General features: G+C 40.4%; 1 protein-coding gene and 1 pseudogene across 3 annotated transcripts in view; one reads left to right on the top strand and one right to left on the bottom strand.

Annotated features, from left to right (window-relative positions):
• The first annotated feature begins 1858 nt into the window (after positions 1-1858).
• The window catches only part of LOC132641059 (uncharacterized), a 28288-nt gene continuing 14151 nt past the window's right edge, over positions 1859-15995 (top strand). For 2 of the 3 annotated variants that reach the window (XM_060357933.1, XM_060357934.1), the window contains exons 1-2: positions 1859-2873; positions 4544-4659. In XM_060357933.1, coding sequence (XP_060213916.1) covers positions 2080-2873; positions 4544-4659 — 910 coding nt within the window. In that variant the 5' untranslated portion in view covers positions 1859-2079. Of the gene's footprint in view, positions 2879-4543; positions 4660-15995 lie in introns of all 3 variants that reach the window. The other variant, XM_060357935.1, reaches the window with a different exon arrangement.
• LOC132641061 (uncharacterized) lies at positions 10084-13067 on the bottom strand (annotated as a pseudogene).

A 15995-nucleotide genomic window follows, 5' to 3' on the forward strand; every position in this document is an offset into this window, starting at 1 on the left:
TCCATACTAATAAACAATTTGTGTATTAAAATAATTCCGAAAAATAGTCTTGCCCTTAACTTACCACGACTATCTTGAAACATCCGAATGTACAAAATACGGGATATAACAAACGCATTTGCTGATTTTTTAACTAACAGTGTGTTTAATGTTGCAAGTACTATAGAGATCCATAGTTATCAAGAATTGGTGCCAAAAGCAAGGAAAATATTAAACATGGACAAGTCAATGATGCTTGCTTCAGGTTCAGGACATACAAGGAAAGAGAACCAGATTGAAACATTTGCTTGAATAAAATCCATGTCAAGTTCTGATACTTGACACACAATGCAGTACATGTAATCAACAGGGTACTCAAGCAGCAGTAACATACATAGGAGTACTTCTGAACTGTTGACACAGTGTGTAAATGGTCAAGGAAATGCATCCAGGTTGTAGAAACACAGTGTGCAGCATGATCAAGTTAGAGAAAGTAACTGATATCAGGATTACTAGTTGATTATCTAAAGTTGTTCTAGTTATTGTGTGGTATCAGCAACAATGCTCATCCTGCTAACAGGATTGCTTTAGGTAATTAAACTAGGTAATCCATGTTATTCATAACACACAAGATTGACTTGATGACTCAAGGTGTAGGATCAGGAACTAGGCCAGCAACAATAACACAGCAATGCACAGATTCTCTTGTTTCATACACATAGGGAATGGATACCATAACACCCGATGAGAGCTTGAGGTGACTGATAATGGCATCATCCCAATGCAAGAGACTTAAGAAGCATTACTAATTGTTGCAGTTGGAGAGTTCTAGCTCAAGGATCATCCCTTTCCTTCTTAGTTTTCCTTTCCTTTTGTTTGTTTTGCTATTGTTTTACTTCTTTCTTGTTCTGCATTTCTTTCTTTTAGCTTAAACTCCTTTTGTAAATATTTCTTTATTATGAAATAAAACACCACTAGCAGCCTGCTAGATGGTCCTTTAATTAAAATAAAAATAAAAGGGGTATCAAATGGATAGGTTGGGTTGAAATTGGGCATGTCAAAATGAGTTGAGTTAATAAATAAGCAGGTTATTGACTTGCCCAAAAGCTACTCAGGTTGAAACGATTTGGCCTGAAATGAACTAAAAGCCGAGTCATAACCCAATCCTCTCAATTCTAACTGTGTTAAATTCTTTGTTTGTTTTCTTATAATTTATTTGAGTACCTAATAATACATTCTTCCTTATATTATGACTACTAGTTACGGAAGACCCGTGCTCCCGTGCTAAGTCCGGGCCCAAACTCAAAATATAAAAATAAAATTTTTTATTATATAAGTATAATGTGTCAAGTTTTTCTATCACATAACTAATTTAATGTATTTGTAGGTTAATGATATCTTATTGATAAGTTTTATAATTATTAAAGTTTCTTCGTCACACAATTAGATTATTTTTAACGAAGAATTTATTTATGAGGAAGAAAGTTAAGTAGAAATATCAGCAAATCTCAAAGGGACACAAGTGATTCGATATAAGATTTTCTATACTAAGTTTGAGATTAATTTTATATTATGTTTGGTTTAGGGTATAAATTTACAAATAGAGCATAAATTTTTTCAAACTTAATCCCGGATATTCCACTTTATCCCGTTAAACTTGAGATTAATTCATCCACCTACCAAATGGGATAAATTAGTCTCACGACTATAATATAATAATTTAGTCCCGTACCAAACGACCGTAATTTATTAACTAAAAATAATGATCCTTTTGACTTAAGATGAAATTGACCCGAATGTGGCTGGCTAGGTGGGTCCATAATGACATTATTATGCTAATGTAAGTTAACCTGTCTTGAGCTGACAAAGCTTTCCCTCATGAAAATGGGAAATTTCTTTGAAAGAGAACACAAAAAATGGAAAGCACAGGTGTCACCCTCTCTTTTTCTCTCTCAGCCGAACTCCTCGCAACCCCCTTTTTCTCTCCTCATTTCAATTCTTTACATAAAAATAGAAAAACACATTCAATCAATCAGAAATTCTCCCTTTTTCACTGCACAAATCCTTACTTTTTCCCTCAATGCTTGATGAGTTTTTGTTATGGCCATCCCATGGATTCACCTTTTCATTCCTTTTTACCTTAATTTTCACATCATTTCAGCATCACTTTCTGATAAATTTTCAATTCTTGATTACAATTCTGATCCATTCTTGAATGGTGACTATGCACCCCCATCACCCCCACCCCACCCACCCACCCTCACATGTGATCAAATGCTCGGTATTGGTTCACTGAACACAACATGTGAGCTTAATTACAACCTTAATTTCACACATGATGTTTACCTTGAAGGTACAGGTAATCTCTTCATTCTTCAAGGTGTTGTCCTCACTTGTCCATTTCCAGGTTGTTCCATTACCATTAACATAACAGGACACCTTAAACTTAATGCAAATTCAAGAATATTAGGTGGATCAGTGTATATAGTTGCAGGGAATGTTAGTTTGATTAGCGGGTCGGTTATAAACGTTACCGGGTTAGCGGGGGACCCACCGGACGGATCATCGGGTACACCTAAGGATTATGAAGGGGGTGGTGGGGGGTATGGGGGTAGAGGGGCGAGTTGCGTTATGGATAATAAGAAGCTTCCTGAAGACGTGTGGGGAGGCGATACGTATTCGTGGAAGTCATTGGAACAACCTTTTAGTTATGGAAGTAAAGGACAGAGTACTAATAAGGAGGATGATTATGGAGGTAATGGAGGTGGCAAGATATGGTTGGAAGTTAAGGATGTTTTGAATGCGTCGGGAAGTCTTTTGGCTGATGGAGGAGATGGTGGAATCAAAGGTGGTGGTGGCTCTGCTGGCAGTATTTACATCAAGTCCAAGAAAATGTAATGTAATACTAACTTCTCTCGTTCTTTGTTGAGTATAATGTTTTTCATTTAAGGATTTAACTTATGTATATGTTTTCGGTTATCACAATATTTCGATGTTGTAGCTCTGTACTGCTTTCCTTATTAGTTGCCATGTTTTCTTCACTGTCGTAATACTAACTTCTCTTGGTCCTTCTTCAGTATACTGTCCTTCATTTACGGGTCATTTGGTAAAGTGTACAAAGAATAGTACTAAATAGAGTGTATTAGTAATGCTGGAATTAGTTATGCCGAGATTAGTTCTTATCCACTGTTTGGTTTGGTGTATTAAGGGCAGTTCCGTCTTTAACCATGCTTATCCATGTATTAATAACCCTTGTATTGCTAATACCATGGTTTGCTATGTATAAGAATACTACTGAGTACGATGTATGTATTAGTCATACATAGGTTGAAGAACACTACCAAACAAGGGATTAATAATACCAAAGCTAAGACATGTACTCTAATACATCGTACCAAATGACCCCTTAAGAATTTTGCTTACACAGGCAGACGTTACAAAATATTTCTACACTACTAGTGCAGTTTGACTGTAACATGTTACTTGTGATGTTTTGCAGGTTACCAGTCAGTACATGTTTCTTTTATATAGGAAACTGGTCGTGTTTAGCTTTTAAGTAACCATATTGCAAAAAGTTTCTTCACTTATAATGCGCCTTATAGACCAACTAAGTTTGTCGGAAATTGGTACGCATGTTCTCCCCAACATAAATGTTGTCCCTCTGTCCTTCCTTTGACAATTGATTCTTGTTCTAGTGATAGAGACTTTTATAGCCAACCGTCGAGTTGGAGGTTGAATTATGTAGAGAGGAAGTTGAGACATTGTTGATATAAATACAACAACAACAACAACAACAACAACCCAGTGAAATCCCATTTGTTGATATAAATATACTAATAAAAACGCTGATAAACATATCTCAACAGTTAAGCTTTAGATGAGATGTTTTAAAAAACTTATCATGGACTTTTGGACATACTTGACCTCGGGATATCATGACATACAAAGGGGTCTATGAAGATTTTCTTAATGTGTTGGAAAAATGCTCAAACTATTTCACATAATATTTTTTTTTCGATGACCAAGAAATTCGTCTGGAGCCAACACTTTGGGCCAACCGCAGCTTTCAGAACTCGGGGAGGCCCGCCTCTACCCTTTTCCACTTTAGTATTTCACATATATTAAAGTTGGTAGAGTTGTAAGTTTGATTTCGCCACCCAACAACAGAATATGTTCGCATGTTTTGCCAAAGAAAATATTTAGGCTGACAGATGAGAGGCATATTTAAGACTTGATTACATAACTAGTCCCTAACAATTTAAGCTTTATATGAGGTTCGCAAGAAGTCAACAAAAGGAAAATCATTATCAACTGATTGTATGAGTACCTTTTTATTATACTTTTAGAAAATCACAATATAGTGTCCACTGTAAACTTTTCTACTTTCAGTCTATTTATACACTGATTGCCTGACTATAATTCTAGTGTGGATTGTCATTCTTTTATGATGATTCTCCCTATGTGCTACATATTGGTATTGGTTAAGTCATGCTATCTCATGAGTGAGGACATGTCTTTTTGAGGTAGTATTATGTGTTCAAAGTTGACTTTTCTTTCTAAGCAGGACAGGAGGTGGCAAAATAAGTGCTTCTGGGGGAAATGGATTTGCTGGAGGAGGTGGTGGAAGAGTTTCCGTTGAAGTCTTTAGCAGGCATGACGACTCAGAGTTCTTTGTTCATGGTATGATGACTAATAACAAATGAAGCTTATACTTCTCTGTCATTGCTTCATAAGTCATGTTTTCTGAGAATTTTTCTTTGTGTTTGCATACCATCTTTAGTTGAGGATAGGGTTTTAGAGCATTATAATATTGTGGAATCTTCAACAGAGTATAGGGTTATAGAGCACTAATAATATTTTGCAAGCTTCAACTTGTTTGTCAAATCAACTATGCAGTGAGATGCAGAACTCATGCATATCTCCTAGAGGAGCAAATATGAATGTGAAGGAAAGACTGCATAAATCGAGGTTTTAAGTCTTTCCTAAATGGAATGTAGAAGCAAATTGCCCACTCATTTTGAATGGTAAGGATTTCCAACTCATTTTACATCTTTGCTAAATGGAACGTAGAAGCAAATTGCCTACCTGTGTTGGATGGTAAGGATTTCTGGTAGTAGAAGGAAAATCTCAGTGCCACACTCTATCTACTCATCTGCCTACCTGAGCTATAGAGATTTCCTGTCACTTTTTAGACCAGTCCAGTGTTTAACACTTGATGCAATTAGAAAGTTAGGTGCATCTTTTTTAAGAGTCCAGTGTTCCTGAGTCCTTTCCTTCTCCTCATGCTGAACCACAGAATAGTTCTTCCCACTGTGGTATCTAATTATCAATACTTGAGTTGCCTCTTTTTTAAAATAAGGTATATGAAATTGCTTTGAATTACTAGGATAAGTGTGCATCATAATTCATAAGCTAAAATTTATCATTAATCATTTGTTATTGTTTTTCAAATCTTGGCACAACCAAATCAGGAAACTCTCATTAATAAGCATTTTCACTGTGATAGGACCTCCTTAGGGAATATAAGGTTTTCATTAGGTTCTCCAAGCACAAATACCTTCGTTTAAGAAAACATTTTTGGTGTATAAAGTCTAATTTTCAGGGTCTTCCACATATGTTAACCTCCTTTCCCTGCCAATTTTGGGGATTATGTGAGGGCCGGTTTTCTGTTCTTCTCTTATCCTAGTCTCTCATTAATAAGCATTTTTGCTGTGATAGGACCTCCTTAGGGAATATAAGGTTTTCATTAGGTTCTCCAAGCACAAATACCTTCATTTAAGAAAACATTTTTGGTATATGAAGTCTAATTTTCAGGATCTTCCACAAAAGTCAACCTCCTTTCCCTGCCAATTTTGGGGACTATGTGAGGGCCGGTTTTCTGTTCTTCTCTTATCCTAGTTTCTCTTTTTCCCTCAGGTGTAGATTAGAGCTTTTGTTTTAGGGAAAAAGGCCAGATTTACCCCTTTACTTTAAGAAATTATCTACATTTAGCTTCCGTTATACTATCTGAACAAAAACAGCAGAGATCAACTCAGAAAAAGAAGAGAGACCGAACAAGAGGGGTCATATTTCGGTGGGTCAGAAGATTTATCTGAAAAGTGTAGAGTACACTACAGAGATAACTCTATCTGATAATGAGTTGTCAATGCCCATTTGGAGGTACCTCTTTTACCATGGTACGGCGAGTATTAATGGATGATGGAAGAATGTCTGTCATCTTCAACATTTGAAATCTCTAGACGAGTCCAGAGAAATATAATCAAAGTGAGCAAACAATTGGGGGTAAATACAGAAGGTTTTGAGAATGAGATTCTAGATATGCTAATAAATATAGAGGAATGGAGAATTCAGAGATTACAGATCCTTAGCGCAAAGCCAAAACCGGCAAGAAGAAGAAGAATCAACTCAAATCGGAAAAGTTATACTGTAGTCTGAATTCTGATAGTAATAAGGGGGAGGTAGTGCAAAGCACTAATTCCATGAAGATGAAAATTCTAAGTTGGAATATTAGGGGGTTGAACTAACCAAGCAAGAGGAGGGACATTAAAATGTTAGTACAATAATGGAAGGCTGATATTCTGTGCTTTCAAGAGACAAAGATTAGGAATTTTTCAAACTCTTTAGTGAGGCAAAGATGGGAAATAGATGGGCTTCTCGGTAGAAATCAAAGCAGAAGGAAGCAAGGGAGGAAAAGTGATGTTATGGGACAAAACGCAGAGGAGAAGAGTTGATAAACAGTAGGGAATCTTTTCTATGTCGTGTATATTCGCAAGTTTGATAGAAAATTTCGGGTGATATATCACAAGTTTGTATGGTCCACACACAAGAGGAGAGGAAGGAGATGTGGGATGAGCTAGCTACTGTTAGGGGTTTCTGGGATGGTCCATGGGTAATTGGGGAGATTTCAATGTAATCGGGCTTATGGATGAAAGGAGAAATTGCACAAGAAGCTCAAGAGCTATAAGAGGATTTAATAGCTTCATCCATGATATGACCATGATTGATTTGCCACTACATGGTGGCATATACATTTGGAAAAGGGGGGAAAACAATCAACGAGCTTCAAGAATTGATAAGTTTTTGATATCCGCTTAGTAAGCTGAAGTGTTCATAGCTATCAAGTAGTCAACAATGTGCAAATATACTATCCGATCACAAATCTGTGATGTTAGAGTGTGGGGGAATGATAGAAGATTTGCTCGTGCGGAGAAAATCGAAGAATGGGGGGAGAGCTGCAATATCACATGCAGACCAGATTATGTGTTAATGCAGAAATTAAAGAAGCTTAAAGGTGATATCAAAAGATGGAATAGGGAGGAATTTGGAAGACTGGAAAGAGGGAAAAATTCTTTTTGGTTGAACTAGCAGAGATGACTCTGGAAGCTGACCATAGACAACTCTGTCAAACAAAAAAAGATAGAAGGAAAGAGATTGCAGAGAACTGGAAAAGATGGCAAAGGCAGAGGAAACATCAACAACAACAACAACAACATACCCAGTGAAATCCCACTGTGTGGGGTCTGGGGAGGGTAAAGTGTACGCAGACCTTGCCCCCATCTCAGAAGATAGAGAGGTTGTTTCCGAAAGACTCTCGGCTCAAGAGAAAACATGACGAGAAAAGGTTAGATAAGCACAAACAGTACAAAGCAAAACGGAAATGAAACTAACGAAAGCGACAAAAGCCATGATAAAGCAGTCTGAGAAAAGAAGCAGTAGCTAGCACAGATAAATACGATAATTGTGGTAGAAGAAATCGAAATTGCGACTACTAGTGCGACGGGATACGTGGGACTACCTACTAGCCTTCTACCCTAATCTGAGTCCTCCATAGCCTCCTATCTAAGGTCATGTCCTCGGTAAGCTGGAACTGCGCCATGTCCTGTCTAAGCACCTCTCCCCAATACTTCCTTGGCCTACCTCTACCTCTTCTGAAATCGTCCATAGCCAACCTCTCACACCTCCGCACTGGGGCATCTGTGTCTCTCCTCTTCACATGCCCAAACCATCTCAGCCGCGCTTTCCGCATCTTGTCCTCCACCGATGCCACTCCCACCTTGTCTCGGATATCTTCATGGCATCATGGCATCAAAAACCAGGAAGTATATGGTTAAGGGAAGGTGATAGGAATATAAAACTTTCAGAAGATGGCTAATTCACAAAAAAGAAGCAAAATAATCGCAAGTTGGTGGTGAGAGGGGAAGTGATAAAAGAAATGGAAGGAATCACAATAATACTCCCTCAGTCCCAATTTATCTAATATAGTTTGACTGGGCCTGGAGTTTAAGGAATAAAAGAAGACTTTTGAATTTGTGGTTTAAGATAAATCAAAGATATTGTGTGGTTATAAATCATCTTGTTAAGCGTAAAAGGTAAAGTTTAAAGTTAAATTGTTGTCAAATAAGGAAATGTACCATGCTTTTTGAGACAGACTAAAAAGGAAAGTGTATCACATAAATTGGGACAGAGGGAGTAATTCTGAATTACTGTCCTAAGGCAATCATTTCCCCAGAAGAACAAGAGTGGATGGAAAGACAGTTTGAGGAGGCAGAAATTCTTGAAGCTATTAAGCTACGTGCGGTTGATAAAGCTCCTGGACCGGATGACTTTTCAATGGCTTTCTATCAAAGTTTCTGGGATATGCTGAAGGAGGACATAATTCTCAGCCTTCAAAATTTCCATGTTCAACAGTTCTTTGAAAAAGCTTCCATGCTACTTTTGTGGCTTTGATCCCCAAGAAAGCAGGAACCATTGAACTTAGGGACTTCAGACCCATTAGTTTGATCTCTGGTATGTATAAGATCATTTCAAAAGTGTTGGCTGAAAGGTCAAAACAGGTTGTGGGCAATCTGGTTAACAAAAACCAAATGGCATTCATTAAGGGGAGACAAATCATAGACGCTGCTTTGATAGCCAGTGAATGTATTGATACCAGGATGAGAGGGGAGGTACCAGGGGTCATGTGCAAACTGGATATTGAGAAAGCCTATGATCATCTCAATTGGAACTTCCTTATCAATGTGCTTCGACAGATGGGTTTTGGCAATAGATGGCTGAAATGGATTGGATTCTGCATAAAAACTACCAGGTTCTCTGTGCTGGTTAATGGAGAACCAGTTGGTTTTGTTCCAGCAGAAACGGGACTCAGACAAGGTGATCCTATGTCCCCTTTTCTTTTTATCATTGCTATGGAAGGCCTCAATAGCATGTTGAGGATTGCAACTAACAACAGATGGTTGACAGGATTCAGAGTAGGGAACAGAGCAGGTGAGGTGCTGAAGATCTACCATCTATTATATGCAGATGACACAGTTATTTTCTGCGATGCTACACCAGAGCAGATCAGCTTCCTTAGAATGATATTGGTGATATTTGAAGCTACATCAGGATTGAAGGTAAACTGGAGAAAAAGCAAAATCTTTCCAGTTAAGGAGGTACTGCAAATACAGGTTTTGGCAAATATTCTGGGCTGTAGAGTGGAAAACTACCTACTATTTATCTTGGTATGCCATTGGGATCAAAACACAAAGCTTTGGAGATATGGGATGGAATCATTGAAAAAACAGAGAAGAAGTTTGCTCTGTGGAAGTCTCAGTATCTTTCTCTGAGAGGGACACTTATTTTGATAAATTCCGTGTTGGATGCTCTAGCAACATATGTAATGTCTTTATTTCCTATGCCAATTAAGGTGATTGACATCCTAGATAAATTGAGGAGGAATTTCTTGTGGAACGGCAATAAGGAGGACAGGAATTTTCACTTAGTGAAGTGGGAGAATGTACAGAAGAATAGAGATCAAGGAGGTATGGAGGTCAAGGAGCTGAAGCTGCAAAATAATAGTCTTATGGTTATGGAGGTACAATGAGGAACAACAAGCTCTCTGGAAGGAAGTACAACAACAACAACAACAACATACCCAGTGAAATCCCACAATGTGGGGTCTGGGGAGGGTAAAGTGTACGCAGACCATACCCCTATCTCGGAAGACAGGGAGGCTGTTTCTGAAAGACCCTCGGCTCAAGAGAAATCACAACGAGAAAGGTTAGATAAGCACAAAGCAGAATGCAAATGAAACTAAAGAAAGCGAATAAGTCAAAATAAAGCAGTCTGAAAAAAGGGAGCAGTAGCTACCACAGATAAATAAGATAATCGAAGTACAAGAAACCACATATAGTAGCAAGAAACAAAGGACAATAGACTATAGATCGAAACAACGACTACCTACTAGCCTTCTACCCTAATCTGAGTCTTCCAAAACCTCCTATCTAAGGTCATGTCCTCGGTAAGCTGAACCTGCGCCATGTCCTGTCTCAGCACCTCTCCCCAATGCTTTTTCGGCCTACCCCGACCTCTTCTGAAACCATCCATAGCTAACCTCTCACACCTCCGCACTGGGGCATCTGTGCCTCTCCTCCTCACATGCCCAAACCATCTCAGCCTCGCTTCCCTCATCTTGTCCTCCACTGATGCTACTCCAACCTTATCCCGGATATCTTCATTCCTAATCCTATCTCGCCTGGTGTGCCCACACATCCATCGCAACATTCTCATTTTCGCAACTTTCATCTTTTGGACGTGAGAGCTTTTGATTGCCCAACACTCTGCCCCGTACAACAAGGTCGGTCTCACAACCACCTTGTAGAACCTGCCTTTTAAGTTTTGGTGGCACCTTCTTATCACACAGCACTCCTGAAGCAAGCCTCCATTTCATCCACCCTGCGCCAATACCATGTGAGACATCATCGTCAATATCCCCATTTTTTTGTATAATAGACCCGAGATATTTGAAACTTCTTTTCTTTGGGATGACCTGGGTACCAAGCCTCACTTCCACGCCAGACTCATGTGTCATGTCACTGAACTTGCACTCTATGTACTCTGTCTTGGTCTTACTCAACTTGAACCCTTTAGACTCCAGAGTTTGTCTCCAAACCTCCAGCTTAGCGTTCACTCCGCTGCGTGTCTCGTTGATCAAGACTATGTCATCCGCAAATAACATACACCATGACACCTCACCTTGAATTCACTGCGTCAGACAATCCATCACTAGAGCAAATAAAAATGGGCTAAGAGCTGATCCTTGGTGCAACCCCATCTCCACTAGGAAGTGCTCTGAGTCTCCTCCCACTGTCCTTACCCTGGTCTTGGCTCCCTCATACGTGTCCTTGATCACCCTAGTGTACGCTACAGGTACACCTCTGGCCTCCAAGCATCTCCATAAAACCTCTCTTGGCACTTTGTCGTAAGCCTTTTCTAGGTCGATGAAAACCATGTGCAGGTCCTTCTTCCTCTCCCTATACTGCTCCACCAGTCTCCTCACAAGATGGATGGCTTCTGTAGTCGAGGGCCCCGACATGAATCCGAACTGGTTTTCTGAAATGGACACGCCTCTTCTCACCCTCATCTCCACCACCCTTTCCCACACCTTCATAGTGTGGCTTAGCAGCTTGATCCCTCTATAGTTGTTGCAACTTTGAATATCACCTTTGTTCTTATACAAAGGGACCATCATACTCCACCTCCATTCCTCAGGCATCTTCGCCGTCTTAAAAATAACATTAAACAATCCAGTCAACCACTCCAAACCTGCGCTGCCTGCACTCTTCCAAAACTCCCCAGGGATCTCGTCGGGATCGGTAGCTCTTCCCCTGCACATCCTGCGAACAACACCCTTAACCTCCTCCACCTTTATACTCCTACAATACCCAAAGTCGTGACGCCTCTCAGAGTACTCCAAATCTCCCAACACAATGTCTCTCTCACCTTCCTCGTTCAAGAGTTTATGGAAGTATGACAGCCATCTCCGTCTAATGAGAGCTTCCTCTACCAATACTTTGCCATCCTCGTCCTTGACGCACTTTACTCGATCCAGGTCCCGTGCCTTTCTCTCCCTCACCTTGGCTAGCCTGAACAACTTCTTATCCCCGCCTTTGTCCTCTAGTTCTGCATATAGACGTTCGAAAGCTGCCGTTTTTGCAGCCGAAACTGCCAACTTTGCTTCCTTTCTCGTAATCTTATACCTTTCCCTATTCGTCCGCTTCTTCTCCTCATCTTTGCTGTCTACCAACCTCGTGTACGCCACTTTCTTTGCTTCCACTTTTCCCTGTACTTCTCCATTCCACCACCAGTCCCCTCGTCGCCTACCACGGCGACCTCTCGAGACTCCCAGGACATCTCTAGCTGTTTCCCTAATACAGCTCGCCTTCCTATCCCACATACTGCTCGCGTCCCCCCTACTCTCCCAAGCCCCCATAGCCATCAACTTCTCCCCCATCTCCTGGGCACTCGACAAAGTCAGACTCCCCCATCTGATCCTTGGCAGGTCATCCGCGACCCTCTTCCTCTTCTACCTCGTAATCCCCAAATCCATCACTAAAAGCTTATGTTGGGTCGTAAGGTTCTCACTCGGAATGACCTTGCAGTCTTTACAAAGGCCTTTATCCTCTTTTCTAAGGAGCAAAAAGTCTATCTGCGTCGCAGCCGTCGAACTACGAAAGGTTACCAAGTGCTGCTCCCTCTTCGGGAAACGCGAGTTGGCTACTACCAATCCAAAGGCTTTAGCGAAATCCAGAAGTGAGACTCCTTCTCCATTCCTGACTCCGAAGCCGAAACCTCCATGCTCATCATCATAACCCCCCGAGGTTGAGCCGATGTGTCCATTGAAATCTCCTCCTATGAATAACTTCTCGGTGGGCGGTATACCTCCCACCACTTCATCCAAATCCTCCCAGAAGCGCCTCTTCTCCTCCTCGTCCAAGCCCGCTTGTGGCGCGTAAGCACTAATAATGTTCAAGGTAAACCCTTCCACAACTAACTTAACCGCCATCATCCGGTCATTGACCCTCCTAACCTCTACGGCCTAGTCCCTTAGCTCACTATCTACTAAAATGCCTACCCCATTCCTATACATTGACTTACCCGAGAACCATAACTTATACCCGTCCACATCCTTAGCTTTAGATCCTACCCATTTGGTCTCTTGGATGCAAGCTATATTAATCTTCCTCTCCTTAAGAATCTTAACTAGCTCTATGGACTTCCCCGTCAAAGTCCCAATGTTCCAGGACCCTACTCTCAACCTAGACGCTCCCTGACCCTACTTACCCCCTCTAACCCTAGCCCCCGTCCCCGACCGAGAACATGACCCTAGTCTACCATCACTCACTATAGCCACTAAGGGAAATAAAAGCAAATCAAAGATTTATCTAAAACAAACAAGAATCAATACTAAAACACAGTTATCAAGAGACTATATGCAAGTCAGGTTACTATGACAAGAAAGATAGCACTATAAGCTAAAGGAATAAAGGCAAGAATTTAAAGTCAAGAGTCAAGAATGTGTAGCAGGCAAGATTTAACAAGGTTAAAAGACACATGAATTAATATGAGCCACCAGAGGTACCAACTCCAGGTGAAAACAATTTCAAAACCAAAAAAAAAAACCTGTTCGCCGCCGGAGTACTGTTCACCGCCGGAAACCCACTGGCGGAGGTTTCCAAGTGCAGAAACGAGAAGACAAGAGGCAAAAAACAAAGAAAAGAAAGGAAAAGAGAAGCGAAGAGAAGAGAGAAGGAGAGAAAAAGAAGGGGGCCTGGCCGGAAAAGTATACCTGCCGGGGGGTGGTTCGCTGCCAGGAAGGAGGGGGGGTGGGGTGGGATGGGGTGGGGAGTTGTTGTTACCGTTGAGAGAGGGCAGAGAGAGAGAGAGAGAGAGAGAGAGAGAGAGAGAGAGAGAGAGAAAGTAGTAAGACATCTCTCTGGAAGGAAGTAGTCCAGCAAAAATTTGGACAAGGACATTGGTGTACAAATCCTGCAACAGACACATATGGTGTAGGGTGTAGAGAACTATTAGATCTTTATGGCCTGATTTTAAGAGAAACTCATGTTACAAGGTGGGAAATGGCAGCAGGATTTTTTTCTGGAAAGACAATTGGATTGGAAATGGAACACTAAAGGAACTGTTCCCTGCGTTGTTCTCTATTTGTAGCAATCCTGATTGCACAATTGAAGAAGCTTGGACACCTCAGGGATGGGATCTAACATTCAGAAGATATCTAAATGATTGGGAAGTGGCCAGTGTAGCTGAACTACTGACTCAGGTGGGGAACTTTTTGGGCACAAATGTTGAAGCTGATGCAATCAGATGGAAGCATCAAAATGATGGGAGTATTCTCATTGAGCAGGGTGTACAAAAGGGGAATGTTTGAACTGGTTGGAGTTTCAACTGGTCCTTGGAAGCTTGTGTGGAAGAACATGGCACCAACTAAGGTGAAATGTTTCTCTTGGCTGGTGGCAAGGAGAGCTTGTCTCACACATGAAGTTCTACATAAAAGAAAAATAGAAATAGCATCTAGATGCTCTATGTGTCAAGAGGCAGCAGAAACAAATAATCATTTGTTCCTTCACTATAAAGTTACAACTCAGGTTTGGGCTCTCTCTATCAGTTTGGCCAAGGAAGCTGGATCATGCCAGAACACACAGCAGATCTCTTAAGTTGCTGGATCGGAAGGGAAAGGGGGGAGCGAAAGCCAGAAGATATGGTGGAGAACAATTCCAGCTTGTATATGGTGGAACATATGGAAGGAGAGACATGACAATCTTTGAAGGCAGATCCAATTCAATTCAGAAGATCAAATGGAATTGTATTAGTTATTATGTTTTTGGTGTAAAGAAAATAGTATAGTTGACAAATTACAGTTAGTAGATTTCATTGGACTTTGTAATTAATACCACTCTGTAGCTCTCTTTTTGGAGGTGGCCAGCGTATCCCTTAATGCTGAGGAATACAACGTTACCAGTTTCAAAAAAAAAAAAAAATCATTAATGAAGCGGAACAAAGATGGTTAGAAGGAAATTTTGAAGAGGAGGAAATTAAGAAAACAATAAGCCAGTGTGACCCAGTTAAAGCTCAAGCTTTGGGGCCTAATGTCTTCAGTATGACTTCTTACCAAAAAGCTTGGAGCATAATCAAAGAGGACTTAATCAGAGATATGAACTACTTTCAGCGATCATACAAGTTTTTCAAAGCTTGCAATGCCTCTTTATAGCCTTAATTCCAAAAACAAGGTGTTGAAGAACTAATAAACCTTAGACCAATAAGTCTTGTTGGAAGTGTGTATAAAATTATGGCCAAACTGCTAGTTGAAAAGTTGAAAAGAGATGGGAAAATAGTTTCTGTGCAGGAACATGCATTTTTAAAAGGGTGACAAATTACAGATGCATCACTCATAGCCAATGAGGTGCTGAATTGGAGGCTGAAAAAGGGGACCAGGTGTTAATGTAACATAGATGTGGAGCAGGCAGACAGCCATGCCAATTTGGCAATTCTTATTTAGCACATTGCAACAAATGGGTTTTAGATAACTTCATAAAAAACAGATGGGTTTTGAAGAGAGGTGGCTGAGCTGGATTAAATTCTATGTCACAAAAATTAGATATCCCATTTTAGTTAATGGAGAACCAGTGGGATTTTTTCCTGCACAATGGAGCTTGAGGGCTGAGGCAAGCTGATCCTTTATCACATTCTCTCCATCCTGGTAATGGAAGTCATCAGTTGAATGATAAAGAAAGCAATCCAATATCAGTGGATTAAGGGCTTTAAGTAGGGTCAGAACAGGAGAGCAATCACTGTTCCACACCTTTTTTCTGATGACACATTGATAATCTGTGGTGCTGAACAAAGTCAGATGAGATACCTGAAGTTGCTCCTCATTATATTTGAGACAATTTCTGGATAATCTTTACAAATCAGTCATCCATCCAGTAAATGCAGTGAAAAATGTGCAGGGGCTGGCAGAAATATCGGGATGCAACATTTTTACTTCTCGACAACATATCTTGGATTGCCATTGGAAGCCAGATATATAGAAACACCTTAGTGTGACAGGGAGTAGTTGAGAAGTTAAGAAGATAAGACACTGGCTACTTAATTTTTTGGCGGAGGAATAACTTTGACTAATAGTGTGTTGGACAACATTCCAACCTATTTTATAGCCCTCTTCCCTATTTCAGGAAAGGTAC

The sequence above is a fragment of the Lycium barbarum genome, chromosome 5 (genome assembly GCF_019175385.1).
Source record: "Lycium barbarum isolate Lr01 chromosome 5, ASM1917538v2, whole genome shotgun sequence".
Taxonomy (NCBI): domain Eukaryota; kingdom Viridiplantae; phylum Streptophyta; class Magnoliopsida; order Solanales; family Solanaceae; genus Lycium; species Lycium barbarum.